Source organism: Schistocerca nitens, chromosome 8 (assembly GCF_023898315.1).
Source record: "Schistocerca nitens isolate TAMUIC-IGC-003100 chromosome 8, iqSchNite1.1, whole genome shotgun sequence".
Lineage (NCBI taxonomy): Eukaryota > Metazoa > Arthropoda > Insecta > Orthoptera > Acrididae > Schistocerca > Schistocerca nitens.
Window position 1 is genome coordinate 126,340,084 of NC_064621.1, and position 21,535 is coordinate 126,361,618.

At 43.5% G+C, this 21,535-nt stretch overlaps 1 protein-coding gene across 1 annotated transcript in view; it reads left to right on the top strand.

Annotated features, from left to right (window-relative positions):
- The window catches only part of LOC126198593 (apoptosis-inducing factor 1, mitochondrial), a 127,032-nt gene that overhangs the window by 86,834 nt on the left and 18,663 nt on the right, over positions 1-21,535 (top strand). The window contains exons 10-11 of the mRNA XM_049935042.1: positions 14,490-14,668; positions 14,793-14,945. Of these exons, the coding sequence (XP_049790999.1) occupies positions 14,490-14,668; positions 14,793-14,945 (332 nt within the window). The remainder of the gene's footprint in view (positions 1-14,489; positions 14,669-14,792; positions 14,946-21,535) is intronic.

Genomic DNA, 21,535 nt, shown 5'->3' on the forward strand with positions numbered 1-21,535 from the left:
AAGAACAAGTACATCTGTAATTCTTACATTTTTCTACCAACTTTCGTGACCATTCATAGCAGTTGTCAGAAAGACTACTCTTATGGGCCTCCACATCTGAACTGTCCATGTGAGTAAACATACCACACCATCAGCAGTGCAGTAGTAAAGTTTTTTGTACCCACCCTCCATAATGTACATCAGGATGTTGGTCAGGTTTGCCTACTCAGCAGTGGTGGCTATTGTGTATGTAGTACATCAGTTTTACTACGTAGAGGAAATATTTATAATTTTTTGTATTCTGCTGTTGGTGATAAGCCACATCATGTCTGACTTTGTAACTTTCGACTCATATCTTTTCAAGCCTGGTTCCTTACTTCAAACTGATAAATTCACCTTTCTTTTTCACCTGTGAAAGTGTGTATCATAAAATGGAAACACCTTACATGAATGTCAATTTAGCCATCGTGTTGACCTAGAAAACTTCAAAAATGGTATTATCAGCTGATAACTTAACACGTGTTATGACAAGCTAATAACTGTACACATGTTATGACAAGCTACTTTTTCTTGGATGAAATAGATCTTGCATGTGTGATGAAATTGGAGTAAATAGTTGTAAGAAGATGGATCTGACATTTCACAGTAGTGGTGTCACAGCACATAAATTGTGTGGCAAGGAAACTGACTGAAATAGGGCATGGGATGTGGACAAAACGTAGATGAGTTTGAGAAGGTTATGCAAAAGCTATTGTGAATGCTATTTAGAGAGAATTGTTTAAGTTTTCTCTCACTTCAGAGAATTATTTCAGAAAGAATAGTAGTTAAAGTTACTTGATGCATTCTACTGTATAATGAAAAGTAAAGCCATTTACTGTTTCTGAAGATCAAGAGTATTGATTCCAGTTAAGATGGCACAGAACATCCACTTGTGAACCAAGCTAATGATACAATTGAAAAAAGTGGAAGTAATTGTCAGAGTTAGCCTATGATGTACTTAATCAGTATGATAGCAAGTGTATTCACCACAAATGCCAAGAATTGAGGGAGAAGTTTGTTTGGAGTAGACAGCGACTGTCAAATTGAAAGTACTTTTGCTTATTTGTGGATTTGACAAGTACCAAATTTTGAGGATAATATTACCAATGTAGGAAAAGATAGACTGCTACTTGCCGTGAAGAAGACACGTTGAGATGCAGAAAGGCAAAATTAAGTCACTCACAAATTTTCCTATATTGTTGCCATTCTCACCTGGAGTTTTCATTGTTTGAATACAGTATTACAGAGATAGATGTCAGTTTGCAGAAGGTTGCTCTGTTTTAAGAAAAGGCCAAATTAAATTAATTTGTAGCTCAGTGAGCAAAGACCAAAAAATGTTGCAGTTGTAGATTTTTGTACATTGGTGGGTGAGGGGGAGTGTGTCATGAACAAATACTAAGTCCTGACCAGTGGGGTTGGGGGGTAAAAAGTTATTTGTTTAGATTTTTCATGTAAATTACAAGGATAAATATTTCCCAGTACGAAATTGAACTACTTTAAATTTTCTCCAGAAAAGGTCAAATTCATTTTTTCTTTACAGCTAACAGTTTCCTCATTACAGTGAATGAAAAACTGCAGATTATTCAAAATAGTGTTTTAATGGTGCAGAATTAATGTACATTGTTAAACAACATGTGTTAAAAACAGATTTTAAATTTTTGTATCACACCTAAGAGCAAATAGAATCAAATTAAGGTATAGATTGTGTTCTGGGGATGTAACAGGGTGGAAAGGAGGAGGTGGCAGTTAGAAACATGCAGGAAGGTAGGTTGCCAGATTGTAGTCATCATAGTTCTGCAAAATGAAGAGTGAGAAGGAATTCTCCATTCCCTCTAGCGCACACACAAAAAGCAGCTACAGGGTGTTTCACAAAGTTACATAGACTCTTTTTTAGCTTGGCATATGAATAACTGGTGACACACTGTGTTTATTTTCCACAATAGTATCACTAGAACCGCATATGGACAGAATCTATGTAAATCTGTGCATACTGTTCTGCAATGCTCGGAGGACTTTCTCCCCCATGAATGCTGCTCACTTTTCAGTTTATAGACAGAATATATCTCCCCAGCATTTCCTGTCCAATTATCTTCCTTAAATAGACAAAATAACTTAATTGAGCTTGTGCTGATATAGTGGAGTTAGTTTCAGTTCATTGGGTACTTACTTGCAGTTGTTAAGTGACATAAAGTACATTCCCATAAACAATGGATGTGCTTATCAAATTTACCCGACTGTAAGACACTGTCTTTTTTTTTTTCCCAAAAACATTCCAAAACTACAGGGCTGTAATAGATTAATATTGAGACTTCGTACAAATTTATTTTGAAGAATTTGTAAAGGTAGCACTTAGTAAACAGTGCTTTCATTCGAATAGGCTCGAGATTTTCAGATACGCCAAAACGCTTGCCTCTATACTTAGTCACATTACATTTGCACTAGGGCATGGGATACTTCAGAAATTGTGAACTAGCCACAACAACCTAATGCTCTGCTTAAAAAATTGACAATTTTGTGAAGCACAGGATGAAGCAGCATTAAATTCTATCGACTTACAAACTTTTGTTGTATTTGAACAGGTTTGCAATAAAAGTTTTTATAAATGTATGGATACCATATAAGTACATTTATGTTGGTTTTTTTAAGGAAAGTTAACATTCAAAGAAGAAAATCTTGTTCTTACAAGACCATTACTCGATGCTGAACCCAAGTCAACATTTTATTTGGTTATGAGACACTAATGATTCACCAGATGGGTAGCAAATAAGAAATTCCGTCCCTATTCACATATTATGATACCAGGGAAAAATGTCACCAGCTTTTAATCAGCCTTAGAACAAGATGGTGACATCCAGATGAAACGAGAAAGACAATTAATCCTGAATTGAATGTCTAACAAACGAAATGCATCACATTAAACTGACAGAAATTGTTATCGCAAGAATAAATTGCATCGGGAAGACCTGCAATACCAACAGCTGTCATTAGCTCACAGGACGGCAGAAGTTCGGGAATTGGACTGAATTGTGATTGTGATCTTTTATTTATGTACTAGTTGCTATTGTTGCATATGACCTGCATCCTAGAAGTTATTGCCATCTGTGTTTCACTGTTGCACAACCACAGCACTGCGGAAGGGTTGGAGGGGAACAATGACAACAGCTTTGCTGAGAACTAAGATGAGTGGGGGGGGGGGGGGGGGGGGATGGTGAGTGGGCAGCCAAGTTTGTCGTGCTGCCAACCATGGGAATGTATACTGCATACTTCGCATACTGCGTAGTTTGGCTTTTTATGGACGTCTACCATGTTTAAACTTCAGTTTGCCTGAATCTGTTGGTACTCAGAATTACATTAACTTCGAAATTCAACAGATAGTCAACAACAGCGTACATTTCTGCAGGAGATGATAAAAGTGTAGCTTGGGTCCAGTGGTATACTTACGAACTTCATGCAGCAATGCTGTCAGTGCTCATTGTGAGGTATGACGGGAACAATAGGGGGTGTGTCAGCTACTGGTTCTACACAGCTAATGAGACAGCGGCAGGCAGATGTGTTTGAAAGTAAGGGACATTGTGACTTTATCATGTCAGTATAAAAATGAAATTCACTGTGTGTTAAGAAAAAAGCTCTGTTCTCAGGTCTCACTGTAATCATATCCTCAGAAACTGCAACATATTCGGAAGAAAGAGCCAAATATTTGTGACGACGAAGATGTAATTTTACAGAAGTCCTGTTAGGATGATGTCATTAGTGATTAAAAATGGTGAAACCACAGACAATAGTAAATAAAAAGGGCAATGAAGATATGTAAACCATTTCTTTTTGTTCATTGTATTTCTACTTGTATTGCCAAAATGTAGACAGCGAATAAATGTTGTAAGTTAAGAATAGATGCATTGGTAACCTTTTAGGCAGGCACCTTACATAAATAAAAAATTTTATTTTTTATTAGTCAGAAAATGTTAAAAAACAAATTTTCTTCAAGGAGCCTCTTAAAAAAAGGTGGTCATCTTATAGGCAGGATGATCTTATATTCAGGTAAATAAGGTAATTCATAAATCTGATGTCAGTGATCCATACAGTGTTGATGAGAAAGGGATTGGATTGGTAAATGTGGCACCTTGCTACTTTTGTTTACAGCGTAATGTAAAGTTGTGAAACCATGTTGTAGTCATTTGGTGGTGAATTAATGAATAACCATAAAGTTGCAGCATTTCTCTCACTATTAATTGTGTTCCTGCTAGTCTACATAAATCTCTTCCATTCAGAAATTACTGGCGTTTGTAGAGTGATCTGCATGGAGTGGAGCCACTTACTACACATCTGCGAGGTGGGAGTCGATATGTCTTACGGAATAGCGTTAATCATGAATGAAATTTTCACTCTACAGCGGAGTGTGCGCTGATATGAAACTTCCTGGCAGATTAAAACAGTGTGCTGGACCGAGACTCAAACTCGGGACCCTGTTGGTCCCGAGTTAGAGTCTCGATCCGGCACACAGTTTTAATCTTCCAGGAAGTTTCAGCACTAATCATGTTTAAATCTAGAACAGTCATATCATGTAATGCATTGCTTGCCATCTGTTGAAATAACTGAAGTTCCACAGCACCTAAGTAATGTACTTCTGTTACAGAGAGAGTCAATTTAAGACGGTCAGTTTAAGCTTTTGGGCCTCTTGAGATGTTAAGAGAGCAGAGTCTGGTGTTATGCATTTGATACCACCAAGCTGCGAAAAGTATTCCACCCTTGATAGTGCAGACAATAAAATGTCCCCCTGTGGGTCGGGGGGGTTAGGATAGGCCCAAGGTATTCCTGCCTGTCGTACGAGGCGACTAAAAGGAGTTTCACACGTTTCAGCCTTTATGTGATGGTCCCCTGTAGGGTTTGACCTCCATTCTTCAAAATTTTCCCGAAGAGCGAGCCAATTGGGGAAGGGCGCCTTACAAGGTGCATAGTGTCCCTTGTGCATTGAGATCTTTAGCCCACTTTCTCGTTGTTGCATTGCAGTCCTGCCCATTCTCCATCTCTTGGACGAGGACACCTTCCTGGTTGCATTTTCCACCATGCGCTATGCAGTGTCAATTTCTGGGTTGACGATGACAGTGAACTTCTTTGCACCAGATATCCAGCATGGTAGTGAAACACCAGCAGTCTCTAAGCGATCACGAGCTCAATTTAACGCATAGAAGTATGACCCCAAATCGTCCCCCCTCCCTGGCCACACTGTGGGAGGAACATCAGGCTAAGGATGGCAGCAGATCTTATTCGCCCCGGTACCTTGTATGTTCGAGAGCTGATGTGGAATATTTCACGAGGATGAAGCCTCAGTTTTTTTGATGAGCATTTAGAGGACAAGTTTGGGGAGGTGGAGGGCTTGTCCAAAATGAGATCTGGGTCAGTCTTCATCAAAATAGCATCCTCTGCCCAGTCACGGGAGTGACAAGCTGGAGGATGTTTGTGTAATCATCACACCTCATAAGAGCTCAATTATGGACCAGGGTATCATATTTCACAGAGACCTTCTTTTGCAGTCCGACGATGAGCTGCGCGGTCAATTTAGAGTGGCGAGGTGTACATCTCGTCCGGCTTGTCCACTGGGGTCCGAAGGATAATCAGATTGCCACCGGTGCCGTCATCTTTGCCTTTGAGGATGATACGTTGCCCGAGAAGGTCAAGGTGATAGTCTACCGTTGTTATGTAAAGCCCTATATCCCTCCCCCGATGCGGTGCTTTAAGTACTGGAAGTTCGGCCATATGTCTTCCCGCTGTACTTCCAGCGCCACATGCCGAGATTGTGAATGCCCATCACATCCCAATACTCCATGTGCCCCGCCTTCCATCTGTGTCAACTGTGTAGAGTACCATTCGCCTTGCTCGCCTGACTGTGGGATTCTCCAGAAAGAAAGGAAAATAATGGAGTAAAAGACCCTGGATAGACTGACCTACACGGAGACTAAGAGAAAATTTGAACGCCTGCATCCTTTGCATATGACATCGTCTTATGCTGCAGCTACAACAGTTCTGGCACCATCAGCTCTGCCGACTCAGGTCACCTCTCAGAGCTGGAAGACTACACCTGCCCCCCTTGATGATGTGGGGGCATTTCCCTCCCTGTTGCTCGTGCACCACCCACTTCAGGAGCAACAGCTCTCCAACCATCGGGGAAGTCCATTCCCCACTTCTAAGCCAGAGAAGCGTAAGTGTTCTTTGGCTTCCCTCACTAGAAAGGGGTCACTTTGGTCACTCCGTTCCCAGGTTTCTTCTAGTGGGAAAGACGACACCCACCAGTGGCTGCAGAGCCCAAAAGCAGCTGGTCGTCGTAGGGCTTCACACTCATCCTCAGTCCTGGAGACTGAGCCATTGAAGTCCTCCCAGCCAGGAAAACCCAAGGAGCAGCAAGAGAAATCCAAGAAGAAAACCCCTAAGACCAAGGAAATTGTGGTGGCACCCACACCACCGCTACATAAAAGCGCTGTGGCTGAGGATGGGGTGGAGATTTTGGTGTCCGCTGAGGACCTAGATCTCGCCAGATCCTCAGACACACTGGATATAGACTGCTCAGGCATTAAATTGGTGGCAGCAGGTGACTCTGAGGCATAAACTGCCTCATTGAATGTTCCATGCCTTCTCAGTCTCATGATGTCATCCTCCAGTAGAATTTCAGTGGTGTTTTCCACCGCCTGTCTGAGCTACGGCAACTGTTAAGCTTTACACCTGCTATCTGCATTGCCCTCCAGGAAACCTGGTTCCTAGCAATGCGGACCCCTGCCCTCCATGGCTATAAGGGATATTACAGGAACCGTAGCGACTATAATCGAGTGTCAGGTTGAGTTTACGTTTATGTCCTAAACTCGGTCTGTAGTGAACATGTGCCCCTTCAAACCCTCTTAAAGCTGTGGTTGTCAGAATAACGATGATGCAGGAAATAACTGTCTGCAATATATATCTTCCTCCAGATGGTGCAGTACCCCTGAATGTATTAGCTGAACTGATTGATCAACTCCCTAAACCTTTCCTGCTTCTGGGAGATTTTAATGCCCATAACCCCTTGTGGGGTGGTACCATGCTTACTGGCTGAGGCAGAGATGTCAAAACTTCACTGTCGCAATTCGTCCTCTGCCTCCTAAATACTGGGGCCGCCACACATTTCAGTGTGGCTCATGGTAGTTAACTGGAGAGCACATGACAACCTGTATGGTAGTGACCACTTCCCCATCTTCCTGTCACTGCCCCAGCGTCAGGCACACGGACGCCTGCCCAGATGGGCTTTGAACAAGGCGGACTTGGGAACTTTCACCTCTGCTCTCACCGCTGAATCTCCCCCACATGGTAACGTCGAAATGATGGTTGAGCAGGAGACTAGCACAATTGTTTCTGCAGCAGAAAACGTGATCCCTCGCTCTTTAGGGTGCCCGAGCCATAAGGCAGTCCGTTGGTAGTTGCCGGAAGTCGCTGAAGCAGTTAAGGAACGTCGGTGAGTTCTATAGCGGCATAAGCGGCAGCACCCTTCTCTGGAGCACCTCATAGCCTTTAAATGGCTCTGTGCCCGTGTTTGCTACCTTATCAAACAATGGGAGGAGGAGTGTTGGGAGAGATACACCTCCACCATTGGGTGCCACACGTCACCTTCCCAAGTCTGGGCATAGATCAAACATCTTTTCGGGTACCAAGCCCTAACAGCTGTCCTGGTGTTACCATAAATGACGAGTTATGTACTGATGCAAATGTGATTGCCGAGCACTTTGCTCGAGCCTCTGCATCGGAGAATTACCCCCCCCCCCCTCCCCCAGCCTTTTGCACACTCAAATGGTGGCTGGAAGGGAACATCCTCTCATCCACTACACGCTGCAGTGAATCCTATAACACCCCATTTACAGAGTGGGAGCTCCTCGGTGCCCTTGCACATTGCCCCAACACAGCTCCTGCTCAAACCCGGTAGAAACCCGCTTGATGTGGATAGCTATCGGCCCGTCAGTTTCACCTACATTGTAAGCTGATGGAATGTATGGTATGCCGGCGGTTTGGTTGGGTCCTGGAGTCACGTGGCTTGCTGGATCCATGTCAGAGTAGCTTCCACCAGGGTCGCTTTACCACTGATAATCTTGTGTCCATTGAGTCTGCCATCCGAACAGCCTTTTCCAGATGGCAACACCTGATTGCCATCTTTTTTGACTTCCGTAAAGCATACTTGGCAACGTCATATCCTTGCCACATTGTGTGTGTGTGAGCTCCAGGGACCATTCCCGATTTTTATCCAAAACTTCCTGTCGCTACATACTTTCTGTGTCCAAGTTGCTGACTCCGATAGTCCCATCCATATACAGGAGAATTGAGTCCCGCAGGGCTCTGTATTGAGTGCGTCTCTATTTTTAGGGGCCATTAACCGTCTAGCAGCAGCTGTCGGGCCTTCTGTCTCACCTTCTCTGTATGCAGACGACTTCTGCATTTTGTACTGCTGCTCCAGTACTGTTTCTGCTGATCGGCGCCTCTAGAGAGCCGTCCACAAGGTGCAGTCATGGGCTCTAGCCCACGGCTTCCAGTTTTCAGTCGCGAAGTCATGTGTCGTGCACTTCTGTCGGCGTTGTACCATTCATCCGGAACCTGCACTTTACCTTGATGACGATCCACTCACTTTTGTGGAGACATCCCAATTCCTTGGACTGGTTTTCGATGCTCGATTGACTTTGCTCCGTCATCTTTGTCAGCTTAAGCAGAAGTGCTGGCAGCACCTCAATGCCCTCTGTTGCCTGAGCAACACCAATTGGGATGTAGATCGCTGTACGCTACTGCTGCTCTGCAGAGCCCTTGTCCAATCTCGAATTGACTATGGGAGTGTGGTTTATGGTTCGGCAGTGCCTTCAGCATTGCATTTACTCGACCCTGTGCACCACTGTGGGGTTCAATTAGCAACAGGAGCTTTTAGGACGAGTCCGGTGACCAGCGTACTGGTGGAGGCTGGTGTCCCTCCACTGCAGATCAGACGTGCGCAACTACTCGTCAATTACGCATCACACACTCATAGTTCCCCCGAGCATCCGAATTACTGTCTCCTTTTCCCACTCGCGGCAGTCCATCTTCCGCATCGGCAGCCCAGATCGGGGCTAACGATTGCAGTTCGCGTGGGACCCCTTCTCTCTGAACTAGTGTCCTTCCCTGTACCACCTCTACCTGTGGTCTTTTCACGTACACCTCCATGGTGTACCCCTCGGCCGCAGCTTCGTCTGGACCTTTTGCATGGCCCTAAGGACTCCGTTAACCCCGCCGCTCTCTGCTGTCACTTTGTCTCGATTCTTGACGTGTTCTGGTTCTCTGAAGCGGTTTACACCGACAGCTCAATGGCTGATGGTCACGTAGGCTTCTCATATGTTCATGGAGGACATTTTGAGCAGCACTCCTTGCCAGTTGGTTGCAGTGTTTTCACTGCAGAACAGGTGGCCATATCTTGTGCTCTTCAGTACATCCGCTCAAGCCCTAGTGAGTCATTTCTCCTGTGTATTGACTCGTTAAGCAGCCTAGAAGCTATCAACCAGTGCTACCCTCGCCACCCTCTGGTAGCGTCCATTCAGGAGTCCATATATGCCTTGGAAAAGTCCCGCCATTCCGTGGTGTTCGTGTGGACCCCAGGACAGATCGGAATCCCCAGCAACAAACTTACTGACAGGCTGATCAAACAGGTGACGCGGAAACTGCTTCTGGAGATAGGCATCTCTGAAGCTGACCTGCATTCTGTGTTTCACCGCAGGGTTTTCCGGCTTTGAGAGACGGAATGGCATAACAGCACGCACATTAAACTGCGTGTCATTAAGGAGACTATGAATGTGTGGAAGTCTTCCATGCAGGCGTCTTGCAGGGAATCAGTTGTCCTCTGCCGGCTCCACATTGGCCATACGTGGCTAACACATGGTTATCTACTCCGTTGCGAGGACCCATCTCAGTGTCACTGTGGCTCCCAAATGACAGTCGTCCAGCTCTTGCTGGTCTGCCCACTTTTAACCGCTCTGCGGCAGATGTTTAACATTCCCGGCACCCTGCCTTTGGTGCTGGGCGACAGTGCCTCCACAGCAGCTTTAGTTTTATGTTTTATCCATGAGAGTGGGTTTTATACTTCTATGTAGATTATAGCGCATGTCCTTTGTCACTCTGTGTCCTCCACCGTAGTGCTTTTTGGGTGGAGGTTTTAATGTGTTGCAGAGTGGCTGGCTTTCCCTTTTATTCTTGTGGTTGTCCAGCCACTGTAATCTGCTTTCATGTTTTACTCTCTTCTGTTTCTAGCGTCTCTCCGTTGTTTTCTTGTCCTCTTTTGTTCCTTTTAGTGTTCGTTGCCTTCCCTTCAGTCTTGTGGCTTTTCCTTTCTTTCCGTTTTGTGTTATATGTTTCATCCGTTTTATTCTCACACTTGTGGCATTGTTTTATTAGGAACAAGGGACGGCCGACATTTTTTGATCCCTTCTCCCGCCTTTAAATCAGCCAACCAGCCAATAATAAAATGGTTATTGCCGAAAATATATTAACAGCATGTTAAATGAAGGGCAGGCTCTTCCATCTGGTAGATAGTTCACAGCTCTATAAATCTGTTCATCATAATGCTAAACCTGATGTAAACATACACAAACACGATGATTGGTCAGCAGCCGTACCACTCATGCACTGGTGTTGTTACGCTCTTCGAAGTAGGTTCTACTTCTGTATTACATGATCTTATTACTAAGTTACTTTAAATGAAACTTTAAGATATTCAAATGTATTAACAACCATCAACGTTTTTCTTAATAATGCTTTAGCTACATAGTTTTTATTTCAAAAATCGTGTACAGTCACAGCCTCTCCAGCGTTGTGCTCAGTTTGTCGTGCTGTTAATGCATAATATGGAAAAGGCCTTTGGAATAGTTGCTGACAAATTTCATTCAAAGGTTTGGAGCTGGAACCTGTGTACAAACACACAATGAACTTAACTCCTGCCCCAGCGACCTTATCACGAGTGATTTTGGGATCCACGATATCTGAGATGACGTGTTGGAGGTTTGCGTCCCTTTGAAATGTGTTTATAAATTTGATTTTGCCATGCCGAAAAAATGTATAGGCGGTGTCACAGCCACAGAAGGTGTGATGTTTCAAGGGGTCTGCATCTTCAGTGGCCCACTTGACCTAGTACCCTTAATCATATAATTTTTCTGTCAATACTGAGGTGGCACATTTCCTATTAAGTTCGTTTAGTAAGAAAGATTCTTTTGGCGTAGTTGGTGACATTGTCTCATCAAATAATCAGAAGCTGATGACATGGTGCAGGCTGTTCAGGCACTTACAACAGATTTTACGTTTCCCTTTGTTCCATCCTCAGGGTATCCGTCAGATACTAAGTGCAGTTGGATCTAAAGTGTTTCCTGACATAGTTCATGTATTTTTCAAGGCTGGAGAAAAACACTTCATGAATACCCTACACAACCCAGTGTAAGAGGAACCCGCTGTCAAGGGGGAGGTCTTCCATGCTTGTGATCTTAGCATTGACTGGGTTGAACAGTTTAAAGAGGCCTGATTTTCTTGTCTTGTGCATTATTCCATCATCATCAAATAGAGTTAATGGATATGAGGCTAACTGAAAGACGAAGTATGACAAGAGCTATTGGGCTGACTTCTCATGGAAGGCACTTCAACTGACAGGTACTTGACTGTAAACTTCGTGGCTTGCAGGGGCACTACTTGGCTCCTCCTCAGGAATTGCACTTCCTTAAAGTTTCTCCCCTTCAATAATTTCCATGTTTTCCCCCCTCTCTGTTGGATACTCTTTAAGTGATTATCATAAACCCAAGTAGGTAACACAGAAAACTGTAAATTACGTACTTGAACAATTAAATTAATAAATAGTTACCTGTATAGGTAGGCAGGTATCTAACTAAATTGCCTTTATATTTGATATTTGGACATTCAGAATTAATTAGACTTCACAAAAAAGTTTTAGCAGCAAAAACTTCCACATTTTTATTTGTAGTTTTATGAATTTTAAAATTTAAGAGCTCTTTTGCACTGAATTTGATGCTCAACAATTTTCTGTATGACAGTTTTTCATTTAAAGTAGCTGTTCTCCAGTTACAGGTGTTGGAACATGAGCCTAACTCACTCTCCCATCAAATTGGTAAAAATTGAAGATCTTTGGTGATACATGTGGCTAAATGGCAGAATAAATTTTATTTTGGTGTTTTGGAAATATTCAGTAATGTTCATTTTGGTGTTTTTTGGGAATGTTCATTTTGGTGTTTTTTGGGAATGTTCATTTTGGTGTTTTTTGGGAATGTTGTGTAGGATGTATCGTTTCGAATTATAAGAAGTCCAAAAATGCCAGTTTTTCACCTCAAACGTTTAACACAAACCAGAAACTGCCTCAACCTTACTTAATTCTTATTAGGGATGCATAACATTGATTAAGATTATTTCCTGCTTGTACGTGTTGGCCAGTGCGTCCTTTATCTGGGCAGTTTTCCTGGTCTGGTAATCTTGTAGATCAGTGTGCAAAGGTTTACGTAAATTTTGATCGTATGCATTTCTTGCATTAATGTTTTTAGTAATTCATGTAGTATTATCACACTTTCTTGGGAAATAAACACCCCCGGTTTGTCTGCTCACTGCATCTCCAATGGTTCAGAAGGTGAGCTGTGGAAGGGTCGTATCTTCGTGAAACACACTGTAGATGCTTTGTGTGAGCTAGTGCAGTAAAGAGAATGGGAATTGCCTTCTCACTCTTCATTTTGGCGACCTATGAAGGAGAGCCGTGCGGGATTAGCCGAGCGGTCTAAGGCGCTACAGTCATGGACTGTGCGGCTGGTCCTGGCGGAGGTTAGAGTCCTCCCTCGCGCGCGCGCGCGCGTGTGTGTGTGTGTGTGTGTGTGTGTGTGTGTGTGTGTGTGTGTGTGTGTGTGTGTGTGTGTGTGTGTGTCCTTAGGTTAATTTAGGTTAAGTAGTGTGTAAGCTTAGGGACTGATGACCTTAGCAGTTAAGTCCCATAAGATTTCACACACATTTTTTGAACATATGAAGGAGAGAATTGCATGACCATGTGGTGGCCTTCTGCTGCACGTCTCTTAGCAGCTTCATAAATTTCTAGTTCTCTACAGCCATCTGCTAAGGCAGCGAGTTTCTTCCTTTACATGTTGAATTCCGCCCCAAGCTGTCATGTCCGCCATGCAGCTGGATACCTGCCTACTACAGCAATTGGCAACTGGTACAGGACAATAACTCGGTTCCTAGTGGGCTCCCGCCAACTTAGTGCTGACTGTATCTGTCGTAGTATTCTGCTCACAGCATCATCATCATGTTTGTCCCCCACTGCAACGGACCTGCTGCGTGGTGAAACACTTCGTGGTGAGAGACTTATTATTCACCCGTACTACACCATCTCCACATATGCTAAGCAGCCTGGTTTGTAAATTGGTGTATACGCTGCAAGACTCTCTTATTCCATGCCTCATGTTCATAAAATTTGGTGTCGTGCTGGTGACACTCAGCAGCAAGGTAGTGACTTTGTTTGGTATTCACTATTCCTACCGTGCTGCGCCATTGCCTACTGCCACCATATCGGTGAGTAACTTTCTGCAATATCTGTTAGTTTTAACACCATTTCATGTTTTTCACTGCCCATTCTTAGAGCTAATAGATTAACTTTCCAGTGGTATCATTCGAACAAATAATTATTGTATGATCAAAGTAGAGTCCCTTGTTTCCAGAATGAGATTTTCACTCTGCAGCGGAGTGTGCGCTGATATGAAACTTCCTGGCAGATTAAAACTGTGTGCCCGACCGAGACTCGAACTCGGGACCTTTGCCTTTCGCGGGCAAGTGCTCTACCAACTGAGCTACCGAAGCACGACTCACGCCCGGTACTCACAGCTTTACTTCTGCCAGTACCTCGTCTCCTACCTTCCAGGCAAAGGTCCCGAGTTCGAGTCTCGGTCGGGCACACAGTTTTAATCTGCCAGGAAGTTTCAGAGTCCCTTGTGTTCAGAAAATAATCTAAAACCTTGTATGATTTAGGTTGTTTGAGAAACTTTGTGACCTTGGAAAGGACCTGAAAGTCCTTAGTTTGTATGAATCAATGATAATGTGATCATGATGGATTCTCTTGCAATACACATTCGTCTGCTTCAGTTACCTTTCAGGCCGAACTCCTCTGAACTTGTTCTGTATGATATTTTGTTTAGTGATGAATCATGAAGATAACTCAGTTTTGTAAGAGGTGGTCATGCGGTTTTGTCATCATTTGGATATAAACATAAACAAAGTTATTAAAAAAATTTCATTCATTGGCGTGATGTTTTTACTAAGAAATTAGTGTTACCATGTGATTTGGCTACAAAATTGTGTAATGATCATTCATGTTACTAACATGATGGTAGATGAATTTCCTCTTTTGTTATTTAGTAATTAGTGGTGTCTAAATATTTTCCATGCATAGAATTATATAGTTCTTCCATTATGCACAGGAAAGCATTACTGGCATCAGTCTATGTTTTGGTCTGATCTGGGACCTGATGTTGGCTTTGAGGCTATAGGCATTGTTGATTCACAATTGCCAACTGTTGGAGTCTATGCCAAGCCATGTGATGATAGTACTTCTGAAGCCAAAATATCAGCCATAGATGCAAAAAATAAAGGTGGAGAGGTATGTTGCTATTACATATAATGTGTACTGACTTTTGACTCCTTTTAAATAAGTTATGGTATCTAGTTGTGTTAAAATTTATCTAATAAATAATAGTATTCCTTCCATTTGTTCTTTGGAATAGGACAAGATGCCAGTACCAGCAACTGTATCTGCTCCTTCTTCACCAAAGAAAGGTGAAAATTATGAGAAAGGTGTCATCTTCTACCTAAGAGATGAAACAGTTGTGGGAATAGTCTTATGGAATGTATTCAACCGAATGTCCACAGCACGACAGGTAATATCATTGTGAAGAATACTGGCCCATTATTTATCATTAATTACGAAAGCTTGTAATTGTTTTGGTTTATATATATTTAAGCAGTTGTGTTCATTTGCATCCCCCCCAAATGACCTTATTGTCTTCACACAACACATCACCTCGCACCACCCTTTTCTTATTTTTGTTGCTGTGCCCACTTAATACTTTTCCTCTGTAACCCACATTGTTGCCCTGCATTTCCACAGATTACTTTTCTTTCCTGCCTTCCAAATATTTTGTCCTCTCCTCTCCTTTCCCCATTTTTCCTTCTAGTGTCCAAATACACTTCACCTTGCCACCCTAACACGTTTGCTGCTGCTGATGCTTGTAAAAATAAACATGAGCCACTAGCCCATACATTTTTGTACAAACAGCAGCGTGTCTGGGAACAATTTTGTGCCTACCGTTTTATATGTATATAATTTTTTTCTACGGGCTTAGTTGTCTGTGGGGTAGATTGTTCGAAATGACAACTAGTCAACAGACCCCCAAACCTACTAACCCTAAAAAGTATAGGAAAATTGAAAAAGTATCTGCTGATTAAGTACTGAATGTATTACAAGACAGCGATTTTGAGGTTGAAGATGAGTTGGAGGAGGATGGCTAAAAATCTCGAAAATACCGAAACATGTCTTAATGACGATACTGTGGAATAAAGGATATGTGGAATCAATAATTGTGATGAAATCATAGATGATGAAGAACCTACACTGGCACACATTAGTAAGGTGTAACAAGCCATGATGAACCACATGACAGGCATTGTCATCCATTTACAAAACAGGATTGTGTACTCATTCATCCCGCCAGCTTTTTTCCTATGAATTTCTTAAGGCTACTACTTACAGAAGCCATTCTCCAGCATCTAGTTCATGAAACAAATAATGCTGTGACTACATTTGAGCAATAATACAAAGGACAGGTACAGGATTTTTAGTAAATATCAAATATTTGTCTTTCTTTGATATTTCATTACATATGGGTAATATGAAAACCCTTGATCACTGGAGTATCGGAAAAAAGAAAATCTGTTTCAAAAAAGAGAAATAATGATGACCATGAGCAGGGGCAGGTATGTGACTTACTCATTAATTTTGCTAAAAATTCACAGCCAGATCACCCAATAGTAGATGATCGATTATATAAAATATGACCTATTCTAAATTACTTCAACAATAGAATGTGTGGAGTTTATTATTCAGGAAGAGACCTATCTTTAGATTAATCAATGATTCTTTGAAGGGGGAGGTTGGTCTTCAAACAACATATATGAAATAAAAGGCATAAATATAGTGTCAAAATATACATGCTAAACAACCTGGATAGTCGTGTAAAAAAGTGCATTGTGTACATTGGGTTGCTTGCTGATCAGGGTGGAAAATCTCACATGGAGAAGGTCATGTCGCATGTGTTGAAAGAGAAGCTGCATGTTGACCATCATATTACATGAACAATTACTCAGTATTTTAGTGATAGCTAAAACCTTACCTTATTGAATTTGAAAATGCATTGTACTGGGACACAGAGAGAAATTGGAGGAACACTCCTAAAGAAGTACTGTCTGCAAAACTGATTGAAGGAAACACAGTTGCTTACTATTTCGAAGGCGTGATGAATGGGAAATGGAAGGTTTGATGAGACATTAGTTGAATTTCCACAGAAGTTCAGAACGCAGTGGTGCAGATGACGAATTCACAGCAGCAGTCCTCAAACTCTTGACAGCTTTCAAACACAATGTGACTGTCTGGGACTGAGAGGCAGGATCAGTGTCATATGATTTATATAAAGGGAAGACTCTCCATTGGCCCAATAAACTGTTACTCCACTTAACTGATATGCTGCATTCCGATTCGGATTACCTTTACAACAAATACTCAGTGTGTGTTGAACAGGGCAAGTGTACACCACACCATATGAGTTTAGAGACTGTCCCGTGAGTCCTCGATACTGTCTTAACTCATGTGATAACACATGTTTAGTAACCATTTTATTTAACAGTGAATATTGTCAGTATTTCCAAAAAGATGTTCTCATTACCTTTTTTCCCTGCTTCGGCAAAGATTTGCATTTTTCTAAATGTTTGAATTGTTTCTTTTCATTGTCAGTAAATCATAGGAACTGTTGAGATTGTTTGAAATAATTCTTGTAATATTTCCAAGCTTATAACATGACCCAACTATGACTGATGTGCTGAATTAGCTGTCAGCACTTAAAGTACACGACAAACACTGCGAAATTGTTCTAGACCAAGATTTTGGCTCTTAGTGCATGTATGCTTATGGGTCCCAGGCATGAGTGACAGACCACTGCAATTTGCCCCCCCCCCCACCCCCTCCAAACGTGTGATACAAGAAGCGATTGGTCACCTATGTGACGGATCACTGCAGTCTGTCACTTAGACCATTTAGAAGTTTCTGCCTCGTAGGTCAGTGGGTCATACTTAAATCCACAGCAAACTCTTATTAAGCCCCTCTCAGCCACCAGTCCCTCTCTACTCCCCCCAAACCCCCCTCTGCTGTCCTGCATATTGTCTCTCTCACAGCCAGCACCTTCTAACACCCTCCATCTAACTTTCTTACATCCTCCTTCCTTCTCTCCATCCTTCCCTCTGCCATCTTACACTCTCTTCACCACACTCCACTATCCGCTGACACTCTCCCAACGTCTGTAATCCCCCCTCCACTACTGTCCTTAACTCAATCTCCTCATACCCATAGGCAATGGCATAATATGAAAAAAATGTGGGGGGGGGGGGTGATAAAATTTAAGCAGTCTCATGTTTTAGCCAAGCAGCCACTTAACTTGTAAGAGAAAAATAATAGAGACCATCGAAATAATAAAGTGACCAACCAACATAAACTATGAGCAGGACACTGGGCTCCTGTCATCTTGGATGTGAACTGTTGCCAGCTACATTACTTGTAGAGATACCCTGTTGAGTCCTTGAAACACCATATATGAAGGTTACATGAAGTATTGACAGATACCAGGTCCCATCATATAATATGTAAACAGCACTGCGTCATAGCAGCTTCCACTAGATTCTACCCCCTCCCGCGGGGCCTCTCCACTCTTTGATGGGTTCGTGCTTGGCTACCACAGGGTCCCAGCCTTTGCAGCGTCTTTTCCCTTTCCATGCTGCATGTCTATCCATCTATCCTCTTGCTGTTCTTTTTCCCCACCCTTGGGGATCATGTCTGGGCTGTTTTTTGAAATATATTCTGCATTTTCGGCAGTCAGTATCAAAATACTTTCTACTGTTTTTCATTCCTTTCTTCATTCACCTTCTCTTATCCTTCCTCTGTTTTGGCATTGAAGTTTCCTCTTTTTCTTCTTCCTCCCTGGTGCTCCTGAAGGCCGGCCTACCCATCTGACGCATAATAGGTGGCTGGGTAATGCCTAGTTTCCAGCTCCGGATCGACACACACAGTTCACACGTACCCCCTGGCAGAGGCCAGGCCCACGGAGGTATGATGAATAAACTGCAGCCTTCCTAAATTGCCGATTGATCGCTCTTGTCTGGTGTCCGGGACGTGTGACCTGAGGTGTGAACAATCACGTAAGGCGGGTGCGCCCCATTCTGAAGGGGGTTCCCAGTTGGAAGAAGTGCACCATTGGCGATGCTGGAAATCGTGGGGGATTTTCTCGCAGTGAGCCAATCATCTTAACAGCAGTCAAGGGCTATGAAACTTAAATGGAGTGAGGATAACGATTCAAAGACCCTCCCAGCTGCACCACGGTTCCTTGTGGTTTGACATACTGAGGACAGTGAGTCTTTCGCTACGGTAAATCCGTTTATTCAGAAAGGTGTCTATGCCATTGCTGGCCCTGTGAAATCCTACTCTTGTTTATACAATGGCACTTTGCTTTTGGAGACTACTTCCGATTCTCAAGCACAACTACTGCTTGCAGCTTTGCTCCTCCCTGTCCATCCTGTTCATATCGAGGTGTATCAAATGCTGAATTATTCAGATGGTGTTATTTACACTAAGCTGCTCGATGGTGTGACCGAGGCAGAAATCAAAACGTACCTCTCTGATCAGGGTGTCATTACAGTCCATCAGGTGATGAAAAAAGTAGATGCCTCCTTTGTGACTATATGCACTCGCTTTCTCACTTTTGATAGAGTGATTCTTCTGTCAATGATCAAAGCAGGTTATGAAGTTACCACAGTCAGACCATTTATTCGGAACCCGATGCAAATCTACCGGTGTCATCGTTACAACCACACTCAAGAGTCCTGTCGACACCCAGCCAAATGGATAACCTATGGTAGGTATGCTCATGAGCGCAATTGTTCGCCTCCTCTCCGCTGCATCAACTGCAATGGTGTCCGTGCCGCCGCCTACTGTGATTGTCCCATGTATCTTGATGAGTGGGCTGTCCAGGACATCCAGATGAAGGAAAAAGTGCTTGCAAGTTGTTGGCTAGTCAGAAACCCTGTGTTCTACCATCTGGGAACTATATTACTGTTCTTGCTACCTCTCACTCCACGAAGGACATGGCCTAGCAGACACATGACCTCAAATGCAGCACTGTGGTTGTGAAATTGCCCAGGATCATGGTAGCGTCCTCATCTCCTCCTCCAGCTGTGCAACACGCTATCAAACTTTGGCCTCATGGGGCAAAGTCACCAGCTACACAATTGGCAGGCCAAGGAGGACGGAAGGAATACTCCCAAAGACTTCGTACGACTCTCCAGCCAACCAGCATCAGGGTCTTCCTCTGCCAACTGGAAAGGCTCCAAGAAGTCAAACAAAAGCAGATGGTCTTCTTCGCCAACTCGCCACATGATACTCTCGCCCTGCCAACGTCTGTGTCACATGTGCACACCACCAACCGTTTTTCTGGCCTAGACTCTGCAGGCCAACAGAAGAATACCGACACTTCTGTAAACCTCATGGAGCAGGGTCCTCCTGCCTCTTTGCCCTGTAACAGAGTGTGTCTTCGAAGGTTGCCACTTGGCCCTACATTTTTTCCTTGTCGTGACTCTCCTCCAATGCAACATTCGCAGTCTTCGATACAGCAAAGATGATTTGCGGCTGCTTTTAGAATTGCGGCATCCACTTGTTCTCTGTGTTTAGGAAACAAAATTGCATCCTCATGACCACTTTGAGCTCTCACATTTCATACCAGTCCGTTTTGACCTTCCCCCGAGGACGGCATCCCATCTTGTGGGGGAGTCATGCTGCTCATACGGTATGATGTTCATAGTCAACCCATCTCCGTGATTAATTGCCTTCAAGCTGTTGCAGTTCACTTTTCCCTTCCTCACTTGACCTTTTCCCTTTGTACCGTTTACACCCCTCCGTCATTCGATGTTACCAGGACAGACTTCCTTCTGCTTATTGCACAGCTACCTCAACACTTTCTGCTGCTCGGTGACTTTAATGTGCACCATCCCCTTTAGGGTTCTCCCAGAACCTGTGGGAGAGGTGCCCTCTTGGTTGAACTCAGTCAACTTAACATCTTCTGCCTTAAGACAGGAGCATCCACGTTCATTTCAGACTCCACGCACACCTATTTACATTTGGACCTATCCTTCTGCTCTGCCCAGCTTGCCCATCGTCCTGAGTGGTCTGTTCTCTCTGACACATACTCGAACGACCATTTCCCGTGTGCTATCAGTTTGCTTACACCTACCCCACCCACGTGCACACCCAAATGGCAGCTTACTAAGGCCGACTGGAGGCTTTACTCCTCCCTGGTGACTTTCGACAAACATTGTTTCCCCAGTTCTGATGACCAGGTAGAATATCTTACAAACGTTATCCTTACCGCCCACAGAATGTGCCTTTCCTCGCACTTCCTCCTTACCATGCTGTGTCCCAGTCCCTTGGTAGACTGAGGTGTGCTGTGATGCAATTCGCACATGGAGAAGTGCTCTCCGCATTTTAATCATCATCCTACAATGGCAAACTGCATTCATTATAAACAGTTGCATGCACAATGTCATTGCATTCTTTGGGATAGCAAAAAAGCTAGCTGGATTTCATTCACTAAATCTTTTAATAGTTCCACTCCCTCCTCCATCGTGTGGGCCAATCTCTGATGACACACTGGGACCAAGATCCATTTCCCAATTTCTGGCCTGACAGTAGCACATGAAGTCATTGTGAACTTCTTGCTATCCACAATATCTTGGGCCGCCATTTTGCAGAGATTTTGAGCTGTTCCCACTATCACCCTGCCTTCCTCCATCGGAAACGAGTATAGGAGGCTTGGGCATACCTTCCCTCTTCAGAATTGTGAGTGCTACAATGCCGCCTTTACTATGGGGGATCTAGATCTTCTCTCACTTCATCTGGATCCTCTGTCCCAGGGCCAGATGATGTTCACATTCAGATGTTGCAGCACTTCTCTCTTGGGTGGCAAGCTTTTCTGCTTCGTACGTGCAACCGCATCTGGGCAGGCATGTTTCCCAGATGCGGGTGTGAAGCCACTGTCATATCCATACCCAAACCCAGTAAGGACTAACACCTTCCTTTCAGCTACCGCCCCATTTCTCTCACCTTGTGCGTTTGCAAGGTGTTGGGATGTATTATTCATGTCCATCTGGTATGATG